Raw genomic sequence first — 25,238 nt, forward strand, 5'->3', positions numbered from 1 at the left:
TGGAAGTGGTTCGACCAAATGGACCGGCGAGCAATGGGAGGGAGAGTGCCCTGGACTCGGCATTGTTGGAGTCCACGATGGAGGATAGTACGTTTTGTTACGTTAACTTTATATTCTGCTTGAAAGCTTCACTTTATTTAGTTGACCAGCTACTGGAAAACTTGCTTCTAAAACAACCAGGCCAATTTGACTGTTACACTTGTGTAAAATCACCATGCAACAACTGCTTTATGCAGCACAATGAGCTAGTAGCTAACAGCTAGCGGTGGTGTTATTGTTTATGGTCAGTAATGTTTGTGTCGCGTTTAAGATGATGTCACAGCAGTAGAGGCGGCACAACTATAACGATCAGCCTATAATCCCACCCATGTTGAGGCGGCACTAAACTGCAGTGGAAAAACTAGCTCAGAAAAGTAAAGCGAGCAGAGTCGAGTCGAGTCGAACCGTAACGTGTAGTGGAAAAGTGCCATAACACATTTTAGCCCTCACAGATGTGCTCGTCCATAGACATTCAGTCTAATTTTCAGTTCAGGCACCACCTTCGTTGTTTCATTGAATATCTCGGCCTCTGAGTGGACTAGAAGCTCAATCTAGGGGTCATTAGAAAGCTGAGATCCTCCCCTTTGCATTGATGTGTAATCATTATATCATCAATAATCTAAAAAAATATTTTTCTGATGATATTTTTTGCATGCTTTTCCTGCTGGATGGCATATTTTGTTCTGGACATCTAAGATATAACATTGGATTATTCAGCCAAGCAAGCTCACAGACAAGTAAAAAATGGCTCATTTTTTTTTTAGAAAACCTCCTAAGGTAAAAGCAGATATAACGTTTTTGGCTATTTGGGGCTTACAGCTGCCGTTTTTGGAGCATAAAAGAGACGTTTGTATTTGATGACTTACAGAAAGTCATACAAATAATAATAAACAAGCAAGTACAACCCCCCCCCCCCCAATATTTATACCATGATCAATGGAAACTTGTAAATGCTTCATGTTGCAACCCCCTCAAAGTTCAAGCCAAATCTACGCCCTTGGTGTGTCATGATGAATTTAATGTGGTTGCCTGTGATTCTTACACTAGATTATCTAGACAACTAGTGTGATTTTTATTCATTGCTGACTAAATAAACCAGTCTCTCACACTGTAGTGTAATATCGTGACATTATGTAAAGAATGATCAACATGGCATCCCTATATATTGGAGTATTAGCTACTCTTTATTGGTTATAGAAGTTTCAATTTCAGTTCCTGTGGGATGATAATTGAACAACAGCACAATATTACCAATATTAATAATTATCAAAAAAAAGTTTGAACTTTCGATTCATCGTCGCAAAGGTACGCCAAAACGAACGTAGCAGGCGTGGACACTTTTACAAAAACGGTTATAACTCTTGAACGGAATGAGATATTATCACCGAAATTGGTACACATATGTATGGGGTAAATCTAACGACACACAAAAACTTGCGCATCTCTACCTCTTGGTGGCGCTATAATAAATAAATAATCTATAAATGGCTCTAACTTTGGAACCGTTGGTCCGATCGACTTGAAATTTTGCATGCATTGTCTTTGTCCAAGTTTCCATCAAGGTCTATGAGGACAGTCACATATCTTGAACAACATGGCCGCCATCAACCAATCAACTTTTAGCAGCTATTTTAACTAGTCCTAGGCCGTTCGCCTGATTGGAAACAAATCAGTGCAGAAAGGTTCTCTGGTGTCCCAATATAAATCATTATCAAAAAAATGTTTAAACGTTCGATTCATCGTCGCAAAGGTACGCCAAAACGTACATAGCGGGCATGTCCACTTTTACTAAAATGGTTATAACTCTTGAAAGGAATGAGATATTATCACCAAAATTGGTACACATATGTATGGGGTCAATCTGACGACACACAACAACTTGCACATCTCTACCTCTTGGTGGAGCTATAATAAATAAAAATATATAAATGGCCCTAACTATGGAAATGTTGGTCCAATTTACGATTCGATTCATCATCGAAACTGTACGCAAAAAAGTACAAAAAGGGCATAGCTACATTTACTTAAATGGTTATAACTCTTGAACACAATGAGATATTATCACCATTTTTTTTCTCCCCTTTTTCTCCCCAATTTAGAATGCCCAATGTGCTCTAAGTCCTCGTGGTGGCGTAGTGACTCGACTCAATCCGGGTGGAGGAGGATGAATCTCATTTGCCTCCGCGTCTGAGACCGTCAATCCGTGCATCTTATCACGTGGCTTGTTGAGCGTGTTACCGCAGAGACGTAGCGTGTGTGGATTCTCTGTGGCATCCACACAACTCACCACGCGCCCCACCGAGAGCGAACCACATTATAGCGACCACGAGGAGGTTACCCCATGTGACTCTACACTCCCTAGCAACCGGGCCAATTTGGTTGCTTAGGAGACCTGGCTGGAGTCACTCAGCACGCCGTGGATTCAAATTCGTGACTCCAGGGGTGGTAGTCAGCGTCAATACTCGCTGAGCTACTCAGACCTCGATATTATCACCAAATTTAAGCCACTTAAGTAGGATGTCAATCTGAGGACACATGAAAAAATTTTTTTGCACCTCTGCCTCTTGGTGGCGCTATAACAGTCAGGAATGTAAAAAAATGCCACGTCTTTGTGCTACCTAACCTGATGGTTCTGAAAATGTAGGCACTTTATCGTTGTTTTAGGTGCAAATGGACTGTTTATTTAATATGTAATATCGGATGCTTATGTACTTAAAAGCCTTAAAAGCGTGATCTCTGTTAATTGCTGCTTGCAGCTATATTTAGATTTTGGTGTATAATATGACCTGGTCATGTTTTTGTGAGTGTCGCCCTTACTACGATTTGAAAAAAGGTGTGTGTTTGAGCAGTAGGTGGGTATGACATCATTGCTTTATTCCTATGGGTTTAGAAATAAAGCAAAACACCATGAGTCAGCCTCAGTGGGTCAATTAACCTGCACACTTTGTGCATTAGAAATATGACACATCTGAGCACGCCAGTCAATAGCACACATAGAAAGCCTATTGTGTGTTAAAATCACGCATCACCAAATATCCTCCAAGATACTATTTTTTTTTTTATACAGCACCATGATCATACTACAATCACAAAACAACAAACACTAGGGATGGAAGGATCGATCCTAAACTATCGATACTTCCAATACTGATGTTGTATCAAAAATATTGATCCACACACAAAAATATAGATTCTAACAATTTTTTAAACTAGGGATGTTATCATTTGGTTACCATGAACATGAACAATAATTATAAGCTTCAAAGTGAAATAAAAAGGATTAGGCTTTATTAGCAAATACTTGTGCAGGATGGAAACTGTTTCTTCTTCCGCTCATCTTAACATGCTGAAAGACACAAGCAGACAAGCGCTTCGCCGTCACAAGACTCGCTCAAACAAGAGGAGTCAGTGCCTTGTAGAGGTAATGAGAGAAAATCAAAGAAACAACTTCTGGAGTAAATTCACGCTAAAATAACAACATATCTAAAGGTGACATTTCTTATGAGTTTGTGTGTAATTGTTGTTAATAAGTCATTTAAATAAATAGTTATAGTTATAGTTAAAACTATGGTTTTGTTGGGTAAGTTACTCTAAAAAAGTAATTAATTACTAACTACTAATTACATCTTCTACAGTGTAATTAGATTACTGTACTAATTACTCTGGCTGAAAAGTAATTGCATTACTTATTACTAATTATTTTCGAAAACCCTAATCGACCTCGACCAGCTGAAAAATACAAGGATAGACATGAAACTGTTCTTTTAATTCTTTCAAATAAATTATTCATGAGCTGGCCAAAGAATTTAAGGGGGCTGCGTTACATTAGAAAACATATTTTAACATTAGACGTTAAATTTCTATTTTAAATTTCATATAGAATTGTTCTATAGTCTATACAGTATTTAACGCAATTACATCAGAAGTAACTGTAATTAAATTACTGAAAACTTTTGAGTAATCCCTTACTTTACATTTTCCAGTGAAAAAGTAATTTTATGACAGTAATTAATTACTTAGTAATGCATTACACCCAACACTGGTAATATTGTAGTAAGGGTAAACAAAACAGAAGTCTAATAATTTTCTGTTTAGACTTACAAATGTAAAAAAAAAAAAAAAAAAATATATATATATATATATATATATATATATATATATATATATATATATATATATATTACTTGAATTATGACTAAAAATAATATTTTAAATTACCCATTAAATCCCAAGAAAAAAAAACAAAAAAACTATCTAATAGAAGAATTGGTATTGGTATCGGTATCGACAATATTTAGGGTTGCCACCTGTCCCGTAAAATACGGGATCATCCCGTATTTAAAGATAAAATGATGGGACGCGATTTGTCCCATATTTAAGCTGGTCAGATGGTGTCACGGAGAAATCGTTCCAGATCGCCAATTTAACATTAATATAAGTTGGAAAATTTGCCTACAGTGGGCAAGGGACAGTCTGAAAAGCCCACACATTGTGCTAAAATGCGGTAATACTGTGGAGGGAGTGGTAAGGGACCGTCTGAAAAGTCCACAAGTGGTGGTAAAACTGTGGAGTTTTTTTCTATATAAATGTTCAATAAAATCAAACAATGTATGAATACAATCATAAAGACAAGGACAGGTGAAGTAAAAAAATAAGCAAATAAAATAAGTGAAAATTATATATATATATATATAAACCATCCAAGATAAAGAAGTATATATAATATTAAATGTATTTTTAACATATAAATGATGTATTTTTTTATTTTTTTTATAAGTCATGGGTAAGGAAAGTTCTCATTTTAGCATATAAGAAAGGATATACAATTTTTATTAATAACGCATATTAACTCAACGCATTTATTGCTAAAACTGTGGAGGATGTGGTTAGGGGCCGTGACCCTTATTTTAAAACTTCAAATGTGGCAACCCTAACGATGTTGTACTTATTGGTATCTGATCGAAAAGAACATAAGTGGTATCGCCCATCCCTAGCAAACACACACAACGCTGTCACATGGGAAAAGACCTAGAAGACCGCCCCTTTTCCCGGCCTTTATGCCTCTCCACCAATCCGCGTCCACGACACATGCCCTCCATGAACCAATCAGCGTCGCCGTTACATGCTGTTCCTCTCTAACAGACCCAAAGAAGCTTAAACCGACGTAAGATGGCCGCATGTGGATGAGGCGATTGTATGTTTCAGCCTGTCTGTTTTTTTGTCGGCGAAGGGATTCACATTAGAAACACTTTTCACACCTAACCCGTAAAGAAAAGATAGTTTTTAACCGGGACCGAACCCATGACGTCCATTCACTTCGTGGTTCACCCGTTACCCGGGACCGAAGATCAGCTTAATGACAGGTATTTATATAAAACAAGAGCTTGAAATCAAGATATGAGGTCAAACGTCTTTTAAAGGATCTTAATGAAAAATATGAAGTATCTAAGAGCTGTTGCAAACGCTCAAGGTTGGACATTTGGGTCTAAAAATAACGAGGCCCGGGTGACTGGAGACACAATGCGGGTTGGGGGATGGGGAGGTGAAAAAGAGAGGGAACAGCGGTAAATATATGACTTTACAACTCTAATAAAGGCGTGTGTGTTCAGTGTAATATTCGTATGTTAAATAGATTGTGAGAAGTGAGTGTTTTGGTTGGTGTTTGGACTGTTATGGCTAATGACAGCCGCATGATGAATCCACATGTGGTCGGCTGATGGCCTGTAACATTGAAAGCATCCTTGGACAAAATGGGTGTTGGGAAAGTCTTGTCCTTGTCCTAGTGTACGGTGTTTTTTTCATGCAGGTCTGAAGCATACCACTTTGGTATATGAAACCAAGAAAGATCCCTTAAAGTGCTTATGCCCTCAGTTTAGGAAATGTTTTGCCTAATTGCTAGTGCTGGTCATCGCCAGCCACCTCACGGTGGGGTATTGCGATACACGTCACGATTCGATATGTCACGATATATCGCGATATCCCACGATATATTGCGATATCCTGATTCACTTCCAATTAATTTGGGTATAATTCATATATATTATAATGTCCATTTTGCTCACAAATAGTATGAAAGAAATGCTCTTTCAGCGAATACTGTTATTAATTATATAGGGGATCTTTGAACTTGGAAAATTACGGAAGTATTTATACAAATTTGATTTGATCGTTATTTATTAGGGGTGGGAAAAAATCAGTATGTTAAAGTATTGTGATATTGGTAATAAATATCAATATTATTATTATTATTATTATAATTTTTTCTCCCCAATTTGGAATGTCCAATTCCTAGTGCGCTCTAAGTCCTCATGGGGGCGTAGTGACTCGCCTCGATCCGGGTGGCGGAGGACGAATCTCCGTGACTTGTTGAGGGCATTACCGCGGAGACGTAGCGTGTGTGGAGGCTTCACGCTATTCTCCACGGCATCCACGCACAACTCGCCACGTGCCCCACCGAGAGTGAGAACCACATTATAGCAACCACAAGGAGGTTAACCCATGTGACTCTACCCTCCCTAGCAACCGGGCAAATTTGGTTGCTTAGGAGACCTGGCTGGAGTCACACAGCACGCCCTGGATTCGAACTCGCGACTTCAGGTGTGGTAGTCAGCGTCAATACTCGCTGAGCTACCCAGGCCCCCATCGTTAATATTATTTATATATATTTTTTCCAAATTAATATTGTGATGATGGGATCATTTTTGCCGAAGTGCAGTTATCATGATTTACACAATCACCCTCCATTACTAACATTTATTATGATTTTACAGTAATAAGATTCACTGAGGTGTTTTGACAAAAATGTTAGTATATAAAATAGTTCAAACTTTTAGGTGAAATCTGTTATACTTTTGTGTATTGAAACTGTGTTGTAATAATGTTTTTATAGTGTTTAGGCTACTTATGTATTCATAAATACTATATTTTTTGAAAGACTAGCTACATTGCCCTAACCACAGAAATAGGGAGCCATTATGGTCTTATATGCTTACGGCTTTGCATTATACATAGATATTAGGAAATAAACTGGCCTTGTTTTGTAAACTGCCACTTTTATATTAATCCTTGTGCGTCAATAAATAACTCAGGGGTCCTTAGAGGACAAAAATGTCTGTGTCAAAAAACTGCCATAATAATATTACATTAATATTATTTTAAACTTTCAATGAGAATTTTTTTAGCCAACATCAGTCCTGATCATAACTACCAAATATTCATTCATTTCCAGGATTTTAACCCTTTAAATGCCAGTTTGTTTACATAATGCCACTGTTGTTTTTTTTACATACACACACACACACTTCTCAATACACACATACAAAACACACTCTGACATCCATACCAACACACCCACACAATTGTAGCTGCATCATTTATTCAGTTGTCCTGTATTGCTCTATAATACAGCAAACAGAAAATTAGGGCTGCCCCCGACCAAAGATTTTCCTAGTCGACTAGTAGTCATTAGTTTAAGCCATTAGTCGACTAGTCGCACGTTTGATATTAATTTAATTACTTTAATTATCAGAAAATGGTTTGAGTTTCAGGGCTGAGAATGTTATAAGTAACATTGCTCACACTGTTCTACATTACAGAGAAATACTAAACCATAATAATGAGCATTTACAATATAAATTTTACAAGCAAACGCACAAAGCACGCTGCAGCGACACTGCCAAAGCGGTAATGATTCTAAATGTGTCGGAAAAACCAGCAAGGAGACTCTCTGAACATTTTGTTTATTTATAGAGAGAAATGCACATTAGGGTTGTGCCGACAGACGATGATCTCTGGGATCGAGGATGGTCAGAGTGATCACCAATAGCTGATGTCAAGACGATATTTGGCTCGTTTTCCCATGTATTTATTATTATCAAATTAGTGTTACAAATAATTTGCTCGTAGACATACAGACACACGCTTGAAGAAACACACTTTATTATATTATTAAGAACAGATGACAGAAAAGCCATCTATGCGCATATATGATGCTGTTTGTATGGAGGCATGCAGTCTCGTGGAACACGTGCATGTAAAAGGTTCTCACTCTTTCTATGTTTCTGTCTTCGAAATTTTTTTTTTTGTGCAAGAACAGTTTGTCTATGAGTGCTGCAAATGACCTCAGACGTCTCAGCTCAGGAGGTGCTTTGAGTTCAGTTCACTTTATTTCCACAGAGCAGTTCATTGTGACCACAACTCTGCAGCCTATACATCTGTGATTAAAACATAAATAATACAAAAACACATTCACCTCGAACCATGATTTATAATTCAGTGATTTATCATCATTATAATTATTATTTTTACATTAATAATTGTTTTTATGTCTTCATTTGTGTAAGTAATTTTCCACCTGCATGTTTAGATGGATTCTTGCCTGACGGTAAATGGAAAGGTGGTTACTTATTTGTTTTGATTACTTCATTAATTTAATTGCGTTTTCGTTTCATTTGGAGTGCAGTTTGAATTTAGAAATGTATTTGATTTAAGTTTTTCATTTTTTAAATAAATGAATTTAATTTTCAGTGCAAAATCACTAAAGCAAGAATATTCACCGATCCCTCAACCCGGGGGTTGCCGATGTAATTGAATATTGTGATATAATATATTCACACACAAGATGTATTTTCCTAGACAACGAAATACCCAACCGGTAGAGAATGCACAGATGAAGTAGGTTAGTTAGTTTCCAAAGAGATGTTGCCCATCACAACTGTTGTAAAGCCATCTTTCAAAAAGTTGAACGTCACACATTTTAATTGCACAATTTTTTTCCAGTTTAATTTGAATTTTTAGTTAAAATAAATACAAAATAAGTGTGAAATCTGTGTCTTGCTTTATTGTGTAGGCTTAACCCTAACCCTGCTTAACAAAAATTACCCCATAGTACCACCTACCGTCCAACCAGCGGTAATACTGGTGTTCGTCAGTTTCCTGTGTTTTTTTTTTTTTTTTTTTCTGCAACCAACCGACCAATCAAAACTTGGTCGACCAAGACTCTTCTCATCGAATAAGGTTTGGTCGACTATTAGGGGGCAGCCCTACAGAAAATAGGAAAAAAGCATGTACTTGCTCCATAGGCTAAACATGAGAAAAAATGGCGCCATCTGGTGGAAAATATTAAAATGTACATTTTGAAGTCAGGGCTCTGGAATGAAAGTATAATACCATAGAATTCATGATTTTATGCTTTAATGGCACTGGGGTCAAATATTGCAGTTTTAATGGGTTTCAATGGGGATATTTTTGTCCTGAAGATCCTGAGTGTAACTATTTTGTGTACACAGTGTATTATAGATGTATTATAGGAACTGAGGTTGAAATATCAAAATTCCTCTCAAAATACACACTTTGGGCAAAATTTATGCCGTTGGCATTAACATAGCCAAAATGATCAAAAAAACCAAAATGAAAAAGACAAATGTCCCGAAGGACACACAAGGGTTAATTTAACAATGCATTTGGCGATGAAGACGAATGAGAAACATTGAGTGAAATATCGCAATATATCATAGTTTTGAATCGCAGTACACCAAAAATAAATAATCGCAATAATATTGTATTGTGACCTAGAGATCGATGTTGTATCGTATCGCCAGTTACCCTGTGATTCCCACCCCTATTATTTATCATTAGTTCTTTATTGGGGATGTGACGATATGGTTTTCAATGTGCATTTCACAGGGTTAATGTTCCAGTTCAGCAGACATCAAGAATCTCTCGGTTTCTTTAGTGCATCCATGCTGCGTAGTGTTGTCACTGTACCAAAATTTCAGTAGTTGGTACCGATACCAGTGAAATTTCACGGTTCTTGATAACAATTTCGATTCCACAGCAAAAATATGCTAATTATAATGTGCTATTATCGATAATGTCGACTAATCATTTCAGCCCTACTTCTCAATTATTTATACTGTTTATTAAACCTCCAATTAATGAGTTATCAGTTGTCTTTTCTTTGGCTTTCTATCTTGTTTCTGAACAGCAATCTAATTCGAGCAATTCTGTGATTTGGTGACTAAAAACAGCCATTTGGCTCTTTAATGTTTCAGTAATCTTTTTTTAGTCTGGAGCCCTGGTGTGTCAAAAGTGAATTATCAGTTTTCCATATGAGTGTACACATATATAATATACAGTTGAAGTCAATTCCTGACATTTAATCATAGAAACATTCCCTGTCTTAGGTCAGTTAGGATCACTACTTTATTTTAATTATTTATTTCAGCTTTTATTTCTTTCATCACATTCCCAGTGGGTCAGAAGTTTACATACACTTTGTTAGTATTTGGTAGCATTGCCTTTAAATTGTTTAACTTGGGTCAAATGTTTTGGGTAGTCTTCCACAAGCTTCTTACAATAAGTTGCTGGAATTTTGGCCCATTGCTCCAGACAGAACTGGTGTAACTGAGTCAGGTTTGTAGGCCTCCTTGCTCGCACACACTTTTTCAGTTCTGCCCACAAATGTTCTATCGGATTGAGGTCAGGGCTTTGTGATGGCCACTCCAATACCTTGACTTTATTGTCCTTAAGCCATTTTGCCACAACTTTGAAGGTATGCTTGGGGACATTGTCCATTTGGAAGACCCATTTGCACAGAGCTTTAATTTCCTGGCTGATGTCTTGAGATGTTGCTTCAATATAACCACATAATTTTCCTACCTCATGATGCCATCTATTTTGTGAAGTGCACCAGTCCTTCCTGCAGCAAAGCTCCCAAACAATATGATGCTGCCACCCCCATGCTTCACGGTTGCGATGGTGTTCTTCGGCTCGCAAGCCTCATCCTTTTCCCTCCAAACATAACAATGGTCATTATGGCCAAAAAGTTAAATTTTTGTTTCATCAGACCAGAGGACATTTCTCCAGAAAGTAAGATCTTTGTCCCCATGTGCACTTGCAAACTGTAGTCTGGCTTTTTTATGGCGGTTTTGGAGCAGTGGCTTCTTCCTTACTGAGCAGCCTTTCAGGTTATGTCGATATAGGACGCGCTTTACTGTGGATATAGATACTTGTCTACCTGTTTCCTCCAGCATCTTCACAAGGTCCTTTGCTGTTGTTCTGGCATTGATTTGCACTTTTCTCACCAAACTTTGTTCATCTCTAGGAGACAGAATGCGTCTCCTTCCTGAGCGGTATGATGGCTGCGTGGTCCCATGGTGTTTATACTTGTGTACTATTGTTTGTACAGGTGAACGTGGTACCTTCAGGCGTTTGGAAATTGCTCCCAAGGATGAACCAGACTTGTGGAGGTCCACAATTGTTTTTTCTGAGGTCTTGGCTGATTTCTTTTGATTTTCCCATGATGTCAAGGAAAGAGTCACTGAGTTCGAATGTAGGCCTTAAAATACATCCACAGGTACACCTCCAATTCAGTTCACCTCCTATCAGAAGCTAACTGGCTAATTGTCTAAAGGCTTGACATCATTTTCTGGAATTTTCCAGGCTGCTTAAAGGCACAGTTAACTTGGTGTATGTAAACTGTACATGCTATTTCTTACTCAAGGTGGCATTGTTGTTTCAGTGATTGACTTGATTTACATTCGACATTGCTATTTCAAGAAGAAACATCATGGAAGTAAACTATAGCAAGTGTAACACATGAACAGTGTGATTTGGCTATTGTCATTTGTATGTACTACTGAAATTTCACTAGGAAAAACATTATGGATGTGAAATGGGTTATCAGTGATGTTTTGTGTTTACTTGAAGTGCTTATATATTGATGCAACATGGAAATCATTTCCACCAGTTCCTAAGGCTAAATGCATCAGTTCTTATGTTTTTGTAAGATACTATTTATCATATTCTTGCATTTCTCACCACTTTGTTTAGGTTTCCCTCATTATCACAATCTTTCATCCCCAGACTTAAACAAGTCATCAGCTTGCACATCCAGTCTTCCTTTCATTTATTGTTCACTGATATGTCCTGCTATAATGAGCCATGACATGAAGGCTTCTCTTCAGCAACACCGACAGGAAATGAGTAGCGATGCGCTGATCAGGATTTTTACAGCCAATATGATCACCGATCTTAATGTCACCTGATCGGCCGATACTGATCATTTCATCTTTTATCAGGATCTTTGTCATAACTGGTTATATGTAAGCTTTCTGCACACTGTCACTATTAGTTGAATTTTCCTCTTCCCAGTAATATCACATTGCGTAGTTTTTGCTGATTAAAAAAAATAAGTTTAAAACGGCATTTCATTTAGTTGGATGATTGTATTAATAGTTCATTTTTCACTTTTTGCTCTGTGAGGGCAAGAGATGAAAGGAAAGTGCAGAAAGAGCGCATGTTACTGGACTACTATTGTTAATACCATTTAATCGTGAGATATTTAAAGGTGCAGTATGTAAGATTCAGAAATCCTTGTTATTAGTGACACCTGTGGCCATTAAGTGAACTGCAGCTACCTGTTGCTCGCTCTCGTGCACACACTCCATAGGGATGCGAGCGAGCTTCGGCCAAAACAATGATGTAACGTACAAAGAGACTGAACGTGATTCACCGGCATCATGCTGACAGATGAGGTAGCATAATTAAAATTACACATTTATGGTTGTTTTACTACAAACTTTGAGACTAAACTAAAACTACTTATCAGCTAACGTAGCATACTGATACACACACACAGCTACATACTACTGAACTATACCAGACAGTTTACTGTTGCACAATTGTTTTGTATGTCATATGTTGTACTACGATCAAGAAACCAGCGTATTTGCTTAAATTTATCCTGTATACCTGACTTTTAGTATAAAGAGAAGATCGTTGAAATTATTTCAAAGTTACGAAGCAAGGTAGCTTGCAATTCGTCAGCGTTAGCAGGCAAGATCAAGTTAGCTAAAATGACACGGATCAATCCTTATGGCACTATATTTTACATGCTTTGCAGTTATGTAAGCTTACCTGTCCAATAAGAAGAACGCCAATTCAAAACTTAACGTAGATCCCTCCAGGAATCAAATGCCCTGCCGACGTTCACTCTAGTTTTCACTCGACCACGATCACGTTCCCGCTTAGCCAGATGGGATTCAGTAGATAAATGTTTTTTGTTTTTTTGGCTTACTCAGAGTTTGTATAGGAGTCGGTGTTGTGCTGGGAGCTGGACGTTTGTTGGATTCCATCTCTAAGATAACGTTACTTAGTGTTGAAGTCTGTTGTCGCTGTTGAATAGCAGAAGAGAAGCACTGAGGCAAGGCTCTCGGGAGCGCGCATAAACGTCACATCCTTTGGATTTTCCCGGCAAAACCAACCCGCTCCCTTCGCGTGAAAATAAGTCTATAGGCAACCTAGGAAGTCCAGGAAGGGCTCATTTAAGTTGCGTTACAAGCCATTCACACATTGGCAAAAAAAAGGCGAATATTACATGAAAGTTGTTACATACTGCACCTTTAATAAAGATATTTGAATTACACCACATCATGTAACTCGTGTTATTTCTGAGGTGTCTATACCCGGCGGAGACTGAGAAGCTGCAGCCATGAACGATAACAAGGACTGTTTCACAGCTCGCGCTGTTCCCTTTGCATGTCGTGTGAGATGCCACATTAACTGTACACAAACATTTCATATTTGCCATACCTCTTACACTGCATCGTTCTTAACTGCTCAATCAAGTTTGTTGTCTTACAACACTGTGCCAGTATTCCCCACACTTTATCATGCCATGACAGCGCTTCTGATGTCTTAAAAGAGCAGAACTAAAATGCATGTTAGACAGAGGATAACTATTAATTATTGGAAAGGGGACTGCACTATATACTGTGTTATAGGGAATTTCGAAAAAGGCAGATAGCTGTTTTTATTTGTTCCTTATGAAAGTGAGTCTAATCAGGAAATGTTATGAAACCAAAAGTTAGGTTATTTGTTCTTGGATCGCTTATTTTTCTGGTGATGTTGCTGGTTTTGTGTCATGCATGCCAAGACGGACTGTGGCTTGGTTCCAAAACCTACTGAGCTGCCTTGTTTACTGTCTACATAGGCAGCTGCATTATAAGGCAACATGCTAATAAAGTCTGGTTCCAGATTAATGATTAAAACACTTGAGCTGCATTACAACCTCCCTTCTTTATACATTTTAATAGCAAGGTTATTCTTTTTATAGACAATTTCAAGGACTGTTCATTGGTGACATCAAGTGACGTCATTGTTCCATGGACATTTCCTGCTTGTCAAAACAGAGACTATTTAGCAGAGACGGGCCACTTCTATTGAAATGAATGGTAGAAATAGGAACGTCCAATGGCAGCCAACAGATCTGAGCGTAATCGGAGTTAAAGATGCACAATTTATTATACCAGTTGTGACGGAATGATACGCCCCTCCCGTGGATCATCGTCGCCCTTGGTGACTTTTTCCCATTCACCCTCGAGTTGGATGCAATACTGAGGATTGGATGTCAAGATTTTAGACAATTATCCAATTAGCTTCTGATAGGAGGTGTACCTGTGGATTTATTTTAAGGCCTACCTTCAAACTCAGTGCCTCTTTGCTTGACATCATGGGAAAATCAAAAGAAATCAGGCAAGACCTCAGAAAAACAATCGTGGACCTCCACAAGTCTGGTTCATCCTTGGGAGCAATTTCCAGACGCCTGAAGGTACCACATTCATCTGTACAAACAATAGTACACAAGTATAAACACCATGGGACTAGGGCTGGGCGATATGTCAAATATATTTTAAATATCGTGATATCTGATTACATCGTCAACCCCCCCTGCCAAGGGTCAGTAATATTTTTTTGCTTTATTGATTTGCTTAATTTAATTCATTTATTGAAACACGAAAAACATAAGACATTTCTAAATTCAAATTGCACTCAGCTTCGTGCTAGTTTCACACCCTGGCCACTGTTTAATATATTTGGCGACTTCCCAGATCCATGGTTTTGCCATTTCCCTATATTGTCATCTATATCTATATCATCATCTGTTCGCAATCGGGATCTTTGTAAGACATTGTCGATATCAGATTACATCGTCCGATCACCCAGCCCTACATGGGACCACGCAGCCGTCATACTGCTCAGGAAGGAGACGCATTCTGTCTCCTGAAGATGAATGCAGTTTGGTGCGAAAAGTGGAAATCAATCCCAGAACAACAGCAAAGGACCTTGTGAGGATGCTGGAGGAAACAGATAGACAAGTATCTATATCCACAGTAAAACGAGTCCTATATCGACATAACCTGAAAGGCTGCTCAGCAAGTATCCACTGCTCCAAAACTGCCATAAAAAAGCCAGACTACAGTTTGCAAGTGCACTTGGGGACAAAGATCTTAATTTCTGGAGAAATATCCTCTGGTCTGATGAAACAAAAATTGAACAGTTTGGCCATAATGACCATCAGTTATGTTTGGAGGAAAAAGGATGAGGCTTGCAAGCTGAAGAACACCATCCCAACTGTGAATCATGGGGGTGGCAGCATCATGTTGTGGGGGTGATTTGCTGCAGGAGGGACTGGTGCACTTCACAAAAATCAAGTCATTTTTATTTGTATAGCGCTTTTCACAACACACATCGTTTCAAAGCAGCTTTACAGGAAATCATGCATTAACAAAAAAATTTATTAAAAAAATGAAACTAATATCTGTAATGTCTTAAGTGATCAATGTGTAGTTTGATTAAATATGATTAAGGGCCTGAGTATTGATGCTAACTGCCACCCCTGGAGTCACGAGTTCGAATCCAGGGTGTGCTGAGTGACTCCAGCCAGGTCTCCTAAGCAACCAAATTGGCCCGGTTGCTAGGGAGGGTAGAGTCACATGGGGTAACCTCCTTGTGGTCACTATAATGTGTGGTTCTCGCTCTCAGTGGGGCGAGTGGTGAGTTGTGCATGGATGCCGTGGAGAATAGCGTGGGCCTCCACATGCACCAAGTCTCCGGTAACTTGCTCCACAAGCTACGTGATAAGATGCACGGATTGACGGTCTCAGACGCGGAGGCAACTGAGATTCGTCCTCCGCCACCCGGATTGAGGCGAGTCACTACGCCACCACGAGGACTTAGAGCGCATTGGGAATTGGGCATTCCAAATTAGGGAGAAAAAGGGAGAAGAAAAAAATGATTGTAAAATGTATATAGAAATTAAATAATTGTTTAGAACCCCTGTCTACAAAATAGATGGCATCATGAGGAAGGAAAATTATGTGGATATATTGAAGACATGATCTCAAGACATCAGACAGGAAGTGAAAGCTCGGTCGCAAATGGGTCTTCCGAATGGACAATGACCCCAAGCATACCTCCCAAAATTGTGGCAAAATGGCTTAAGGACAGCAAAGTCAAGGTATTGGACTGGCCATCACAAAGCCCTGACCTCAATCCGATAGACAATTTGAGGGCAGAACTGAAAAAGCGTGTGCGAGCAAGGAGGCCTACAAACCTGACTCAGTTACACCAGTTCTGTCTGGAGCAATGGGCCAAAATTCCAGCAGCTTATTGTAAGAAGCTTGTGGAAGGACTACCCAAAACATTTGACCCAAGTTAAACAATTTAAAGGCAATGCTACCAAATACTAACACAGTGTATGTAAACTTCTGACCCACTGGGAATGTGATGAAAGAAATAAAAGCTGAAATAAATAATTAAAATAAAGTAGTGATCCTAACTGACCTAAGACAGGGAATGTTTCTATGATTAAATGTCAGGAATTGTGACAAACTGACTTTAAATGTATTTGGCTAAGCTGTATGTAAACTTCTGACTTCAACTGTAGATAGGAGCTACACTTTCATAATGCTTGTTTACATAGAAAAATAGCTGCCCAAACTGCCCATGAGCTTTCCAAAGACAGGTGGACTGTGGACTGACTTATCTTGAAAAAGAGACTTTGTTTAAAGGATCCAGAAATACATCTGGACCGTTCTAATTCCTTTGTTTTTGTTTACAGTTATATTAGGGTTATATCTAATTTGTTTAAGAACAGACCAAGACCACGTTAACACAGCAGCTGAATATGGTTGTCAGACCTGTTTTGAGTGCTTGATACGGTTGCGTTCACACACAGGATGGTTGTTTACGAGTGTGACAACCGCACTCTATAACCGAACTGACACAGGCACATTTTCAGGTCTCACATCCGCGTTCTTCGCAGACCTGTGCTGCGTGAACGGAACCGCACTGGACAACTACAGTAGTCGTCCGTCACATCATATAATGTGAAAGGATGCTGCACTGTACAGGCTTGTGATAATAGTGAGGGGTTTCATTAACTCACAGAGACTGAGATATGAGCTGCGTGTCATCCGAAGATTCAACCGCTGTCTCTCACCGAAACTGCTCGTCAATGTGAGCTGCGTGACAAATGCTTTGCTCTTAACTCTGTTAAAAAGCATTCAAAGCCGCTGTCTGTTAATTATAATCTGATGAATGAACGTGCGCCTCATTTGGATTGTTTATTTAATAACGTGGCTTCAGTTTTGATGCCATGCCGGTGTTATGGACTTCTGCCGAAGGTCGTTCTATAGCATTCATTAGCTCTTACTGCAGTCATTTTAGACCATGTATACAGCTGGTATTAAGATGTTTCAGATGATCCTATCGCAAGTGATCAGCGCGTAAATTGTAGTAAACGGGGTGCAAAACTTTTTGTGATTGGATCACAATAAAACATACATAGGTAGTCAAAAATGCATGTGACACCATCGCATTTGAGGTGTAAACGCCATCCTGAGTGATGCGTCCCAGGCTGCAGTGACGTGCCACCTCTCAATCAAAATATTTAAAGGAAATAACCGTCCGATCGGACAACTTAAAGCGATTAAATACCCAAGCATGAGAGCTTAACGGCTCTTCCTCAGTGTGTCTGTCTGATATCAACAAGCAGGTTGACAAGATGACAGGCACACACATCTGAAGCTGAACTAACAGAGGTACTCCGCTAAAACAACAGATCATTTTGCATTTTCAGCTGCATCTGGGGGGAAATAACGCACCGGTTTTGTTCACGCTTTCTTTGACTTTTGTCAGTAACAAACTGACACAGTGATTGTGTCCTCATGAAATCAGACACCGTTTCCTAGAAATCTCAAGACCACAACGAAAGAATGAATAGACGTACGGCGCAACAACAATAGGGCTGAAACGATTAGTCGACGTTATCGACAATGTCGACAATAAAAAATTGTCGACTAATTTTCGTTGCCGAATAGTCGTTCGATCTCTAGATTGAAACTGCATCCGGCTGATGCACACTCTGTCGCGGGGACGCTCGTCCCTTGAGCGCACACGCTTAATGCAGCTAGATTATAACGTGATTGCTCGCGACTTGAGTCATAATATGTGTCAATGTGCATTTCTTATCGTGAAGAAAATGGTCAATATGCAGCTTTATTAATAAGAGAGAGTTTGTTTGAGTTAAAGATGGATTGAAGTGAACAGAAAGGTGAGAGAGGGTAGTCTTCGCCCCATTATACACGGCAACAAAATACATTTTTGATTTGTTTTTGTTTTGGCTTCTTTTCCAATATAAATATCTAAAACTCCTTTAAAACAACGTACATGAGAATGTTAAATATAATATTAATAATTAAAATATCTTAAAATCCTTTAAAAAAAACTAACAAACAAAAAAAGCATTCACCTGAGAAGCAGCATATAAGATATTTAGACTTTTAGAGAATAGATTTTGAATATAAGTATATTTTGTCTTTACTGCACTCGCAGAAGTATAACCAAGTGAAAAAATACACTTATATATAAAACTTATATTTAAAATACATTCTCTTAAAGCAAGTCTAAATATCTTAAGTTGCTTCTCGAGTAAATGTATCTTGTTTTAAGGGTTTTTAGACCATTTTAAATGGAAAACAAGACAAAAAACACTTGAAAACAAGTGGAGTTTTTGCAGTGAATTGTTTTACTGCAGTTATTTTCCTTTAATTCAGTGAGTGTCATTGAGGTATTTTTAAAAGATGATTTTGTCCTCTATTGTTAGTAAGCACGTTTAATGCAACCTTTTAAGTCGGGGCACAAGCCGAATAATCGGTTAAGAGCTAACGATTAATCGGCGAATAATCGTTAGATTAATCGATTATCAAAATAATCGTTAGTTGCAGCCCTAAAGAACAACTGTTTGCTTGATAATGAAAGTAACACTCACATTTCATGCTAAGCATCAAGGGACTTGGACACCGTACATGCGATGCAGCTTTAGATTGTGGTCAATAGAAGGTATCTTGTGTATTATACATTTTGGAACAGCCTTAGTGTCGGGAGCATGCCTATAATGCCTGAAAATACTGCCTATGTAGTCAACTCGCTAAGTTTTGGAACAGAGTGCTTGCCAAATTTTTACAACTGGTTTATTGCCAGCTTTTTTTTTCCAAGGAGAGCTTGAACGGTACAGTTCTCCTTTTCAACCATAATGCACCATAATCATCCACTCTCAGCTTCCTCCTTTCAAGCGTTTGGCCAGTTGCGGTTTAAACATGTGGGTCATAGCCGAAACCAATTTAATGATTGCGCTCTTGATTCAGTTGAGCGTGTCGCACACAGTGTCTTTAATGTGGAGAGAGTGCTATTAGTTTGGGCATTCTCAATGGGACGTTGAGTTGTTTTTAGAAGCCACAACAGACAGTCTTTAATAATGTTTAATTTTGATGTTTCCGACAGGCTCCGTGAAGTGTCAGAGAAGCTCAACAAATACAACTGCAACAGGTAAGCTTATGTAAACTTGTTGCCAATTTGAAATCCAGTGATTTTAGAGTTGTTTCCACATCAGTGGAGGATTGAGTTTCCAAAAAAAGGCTAACATTTCTCTCTCTGCAGTCATCCACACCTTATTCCGTTGGAGCAGGCCAAACTTAAACAGTGTGTGGTTGGACCAAATCATGCTGGATTTCTCCTTGAGGTAATTTTCTTTGTTCATTCTTGTGGGTCATCATCTTTTAAAGGAATAGAATCCACCACAAAATAAGTATGTCATTGTTTACTCATCCATGTGGTTTGTTTGTTTCCTTGTTTCAGGATGGACGTATCTGTAGGATAAGTTTTGCCGTCCAGCCTGATCGTCTGGAGCTCGGCAAGCCTGACGGCAATGATGGGTGAGATATTAATATCCCATTAGAGTTGTGGAAAGTGCATGTTTGAGCTGGCATGAAAAATCACCCTAGATTAGATCTGTGCCTCCTGATTAGAAGTGCCCTGAATGAATCTTGACCTACCATGAGTTGATTACTAAAAACCGCTATACTGACATTTCACTGGTTTAATTCAAAGCTACAATTTATTGAGACAAATATATTGTTTACATTGCATGTGCAACACGCTACAAATGTAAGCAGAGCACACTAGTGAACGTATGGAGACCGAGTTGTGCCAACGCACTGCATGTACCTTTTCAAGCTCTTCTTTGGCTCATACTGGGAAAACACCGTCATGTGCATCGAATTGTTTGTTGTAGATGACTGTGAACAGAGCAAATACCTTGTAGCACGAGGCACATACAGAGTACATATTTATTTAAATGGCAGGCTTTTGCAGTTTAATCATCACTGAGTCATGTAGCGCCCAGCTTTTTCAGACTGAAAAGCTACCGTCATCACACAGAAACACTTCAAAGCTTAATTTAAATGAAAAAAAGGACGACAGAAATATATCACTATTGTAGAGTTATGTAATATTCACTGTATTACTACTACTACTACTACTACTAATAATAATAATAAATCAATGATAACTGTATTTAAGCAGTATCTCACATCTATGATGCTTTATGCAGCAATTTATTTGATAAAATATAACTCCAGTGTTGTATTTTGGTTTGTGCTGTGAGGTTCTGTATATAAGCACTTAATTTGATAAAAATAATACAATATGTTGAAGTTATTTTTAATGTGAATTAAAGTTTTAATTAATTTATTTAAACACCATTTTGATGATAAAATTGAAATAATCTGTTAATGAGATACAAAATAACAGGTATCCGGCTCTGTATCGGCCAGTATCAGAAAGTAAGTATTGGTATTTGTACTCATTTAAAAAAAATAAAAAAATAATGGCATTGGGACATCCCTAACTTTTAACATATTTAACTTCAGATATATAAATCAAATAATAAAATAGGGATATATGATTTTATTTTAAGGCTTTAAAACTTATATCATACACTGTATCAAATATCAAAATATTTCTTAATATTTAAAATATGTCTCTTTTTGTCAACTTTTGTTTTGGCCAATTTTACATTTACACTGTTGTTTTTGGAACTAATTTTTTTGTAATTTTTTTTTATAAGAAATAAAATATACAGTTGAAGTCAGAAGTTTACATACAGCTTAGCCAAGTACATTTAAACTCAGTTTTTCACAATTCCTGACATTTAATCATAGAAAACATTCCTTGTCTTAGGTCAGTTAGGATCACTACTTTATTTTAAGAATGTGAAATGTCAGAATAATAGTAGAGAGACTTTCATCATATTCCCAGTGGGTCAGAGGTTTACATACGCTTTGTTAGTATTTGGTAGCATTGCCTTTAAATTGTTTAACTCGGGTCAAATGTTTTGGGAGCCTTCCACAAGCTTCTCACAATAAGCTGCTGGAATTTTGGCCCATTCCTCCAGACAGAACTGGTGTAACTGAGTCAGGTTTGTAGGCCTCCTTGCCCGCACATGCTTTTTCAGTTCTGCCCACAAATGTTCTATCGGATTGAGGTCAGGGCTTTGTGATGGCCACTCCAATACCTTGACTTTGTTGTCCTTAAGCCATTTTGCCACAACTGTGGAGGTATGCTTGGGGTCATTGCCCATTTGGAAGACCCATTTGCAACCGAGCTTTAACTTCCTGGCTGATGTCTTGATGTTGCTTCAATATATCCACATAATTTTCCTTCCTCATGATGCCATCTATTTTGTGAAGTGCACCAGTCCCTCCTGCAGCAAAGCACCCCCACAACATGATGCTGCCACCCCCATGCTTCACGGTTGGGATGATGTTCTTCGGCTTGCAAGCCTCACCCTTTTTCCTCCAAACATAACTGTGGTCATTATGGCCAAACAGTTCAATTTTTGTTTCATCAGACCAGAGGACATTTCTCCAGAAAGTAAGATCTTTGTCCCCATGAGCACTTGCAAACTGTAGTCTGGCTTTTTTATGGCAGTTTTGGAGCAGTGGATACTTGCTGAGCAGCCTTTCAGGTTATGTCGATATAGGACTCGTTTTACTGTGGATATAGATACTTGTCTACCCGTTTCCTCCAGCATCTTCATAAGGTCCTTTTGATGTTGTTCTGGGATTGATTTGCACTTTTCTCACCAAACTTTGTTCATCTCTAGGAGACAGAATGTGTCTCCTTCCTGAGCGGTATGATGGCTGCGTGGTCCCATGGTGTTTATACTTACGTACTATTGTTTGTACAGATGAACGTGGTACCTTCAGGCATTTGGAAATTGCTCCCAAGGATGATCCATGATTTTTTTTTTTCCTGAGGTCTTTGCTGATTTCTTTTGATTTTCCCATGATGTCAAGCAAAGAGGCACTGAGTTTGAATGTAGGCCTTAAAATACATCCACAGGTACACCTCCAATTCAGTACACCTCCTATCAGAAGCTAATTGTCTAAAGGCTTGACATCATTTTCTGGAATTTTCCAAGCTGCTTAAAGGCACCGTTAACTTAGTGTATGTAAACTTCTGACCCACTGGAATTGTGATATAGTCAATTAAAAGTGAAACAATCTATCTGTAAACAATTGTTGGAAAAAAAAATGACATGTCATGCACAAAGTAGATGTCCTAAACGACTTGCCAAAACTATAGTTTGCTAATATGAAATCTGTGGAGTGATTAAAAAATGAGTTTTAATGACTTCAACCTAAGTGTATGTAAACCTCTGACTTCAAATGTACTGTACATTATATATTTACTATTTTAAATTGTGCAGTAGTAAAATATTTCTGTCTTCACTTTCACATGTAAATTTAATGCTCTGTTTAAACCCACAAGCCCTTATTTCTCATGAAGCAAAACCTTTGATATTTAGTTTCATCATTTAGTTATGTGGAGTGATAAGCAGGCATTCGTTTCCTCCTCTGTGCCACTGCGTGTCATTAACACTCTGTGTGTGAACCTGTAATGACCAAGAACATTTGCCATTACACTATCATTTAAAGTAAAGCCGGAGCACTTTGCTTTCACTATCAGAGTTTATATTTGCTTGTTTATAACTAAGATGTTTAACTTTTAATGACTTGAATATTAAGTCTTGATAAATTCACGGTATGCCCACCTCTTCTGTCCCCACTATGACAAACACAAATTGAACATTATTAGCCTTTTAAATCTTTATCTTATCAAGTATGCATATAGAAATGAACACAATACTTACATGATGCAGTGATTAGCCCAAATATGTTATTGTATTGAATGAAAAAAATGCCATTGGATTAAATTCTTAGAGAAGATACTTGTTTATGAAAGAGTTAATTTTGTGGCTTGTGAGATAGAGATTACTAAAAAAGGACAATTTTGTGTTTCAGATCATTTTTAGAGATGTTGCTGCTTTTTGTTGTCTGATGTTATCAATAAAGAATGTGTCAGTTTAGTACCGAAATATAGAGAACCGAATATACAAACAAAACAAGTAGTGATGCTACAAATATTTTTTTTCTTTGTGACATTAGCTCAGTGTAGCGTTTCCAATTTAAAGGAGAGAAAAAAAAAAATGCAGAATGCGTAGAAATCATTGTTGCCTTTTACGTCTTTTTGTCAAGCCAATTTAGCTCCTCATTTGTTTCTGTGGTAGATAAATACTGCTCTTAATAATAAATTATATCATATGATATAATTAAAAAGATTCTCTCCATCTAAACATATTGTCAATTATGAATAGCTGTAACAGACTTTAAAAAAAATATGGTTCAGTGTTTTTGATTTGCTTGAAATGAGCAGATTGTTTAGTGTGTTTGTTTTGGGGGAATTGGGATTTTGGGATCGAATCCATGTTGCAACAGTGCAAATCCCATTTGTGATCCGCAAGGAATCAGCAGTGTTTGTAAACTACCAAAATATTTAATGGACATGATGGCACATGATTTAGGGGAAACCTTTCCTAAAGCTCTTGCCTGAGGAATGAGCTGCAGTCAGGTCTGATTCCCAAGGGTGTTGCCATGTTAGTCAACCCCCCCCCCCCCAAGTTGGCTCATAGGCCTGTGATGGTCCCATGTGGGACTATAGATGTGTAACTGATCTCCCATCTTTTGTTTCCAGTTCAAAGTTGAGCAGTGTCTCAGGGACAGGAAGGAGCTCCAAGCCAGGCAGGACTAGTGATCCGCCCTGGTTCCTGTCTGGTTCTGACACACTGGGCAGACTGGCAGGCAACACCCTTGGGTAAGTTGTGGCAGGGCTTTGAGGAATGCAGCCATCAGGTAAAGTTGGCAGGCACACGTGCAAAGGTGCCTTCAGTTATAAGAAAGCGGTTTGAAAAGAGAGTTTAGTTAAGAAAAAAGTTAACATCAAAGCTTTTACATCACAGCTCCATGACCAGAAATATTTAGTTTTTAAGTGGCGTTTTCACCCACAAACATACGTTTGAGAAAAATAAAATCGGTGTTTTTCTGAAGTGTGCTAGTAGGGTATGGTCGATGTAGCTAATACAATTATCTCAACATTTTTCCAGTCTATTGACAATATTTAATATATATCCTGATTTTTATGTAAATTCGTTTTTGTTTTTTCAAATAGAGGAACTATCATTTCTACTCGCAGCTAATTTAGGCAAGTAGATTCAATGTTTAATGTGATAAGAAAACAGTACAAATCTATTTAAAAATAAATTCACCAAATAAAAACAAGAATGTATTTTTAATATGCACTAGGCATGTGTGATGGTATCACATTTATGAAATAAATATTAAGTCAAAAAATCTTAAAGTGCAATGCTACAAACATGGAAAGTCCCTTATGAACAGTCACACTGTTTAATTAATAATAAAATGTACAAATAAAAATCTGGTGTAGTCCCGATTAAAGTGCAAATATCGGATAAAATCCACGTTGGTTTTGTTTACATGAGTGTGCATGTCATTTATGCTGTTGTGAATCTTGATTTGTTGATTAAAAAAAAAAAACTACTGTGCAATCAGAAAAATCTAAATAATTTGGCTTAAAGGTTATCTGTAATTATATTATACTTTGAAGTGCCCACGATAACAATATCATTGTGCATGTTATTTGTCACATGCCTAATA

At 37.9% G+C, this 25,238-nt stretch overlaps 1 protein-coding gene across 5 annotated transcripts in view; it reads left to right on the plus strand.

Annotated features, from left to right (window-relative positions):
* The first annotated feature begins 5,180 nt into the window (after positions 1-5,180).
* LOC127453594 (E3 ubiquitin-protein ligase UBR5-like) overlaps positions 5,181-25,238 on the plus strand; it is an 82,707-nt gene continuing 62,649 nt past the window's right edge. For all 5 annotated transcript variants that reach the window (XM_051720065.1, XM_051720066.1, XM_051720068.1 and 2 more), the window contains exons 1-5: positions 5,181-5,402; positions 19,666-19,710; positions 19,822-19,903; positions 20,020-20,096; positions 24,259-24,378. In XM_051720065.1, coding sequence (XP_051576025.1) covers positions 5,341-5,402; positions 19,666-19,710; positions 19,822-19,903; positions 20,020-20,096; positions 24,259-24,378 — 386 coding nt within the window. In that variant the 5' untranslated portion in view covers positions 5,181-5,340. The remainder of the gene's footprint in view (positions 5,403-19,665; positions 19,711-19,821; positions 19,904-20,019; positions 20,097-24,258; positions 24,379-25,238) is intronic.

This window comes from Myxocyprinus asiaticus, chromosome 16, assembly GCF_019703515.2.
Source record: "Myxocyprinus asiaticus isolate MX2 ecotype Aquarium Trade chromosome 16, UBuf_Myxa_2, whole genome shotgun sequence".
Lineage (NCBI taxonomy): Eukaryota > Metazoa > Chordata > Actinopteri > Cypriniformes > Catostomidae > Myxocyprinus > Myxocyprinus asiaticus.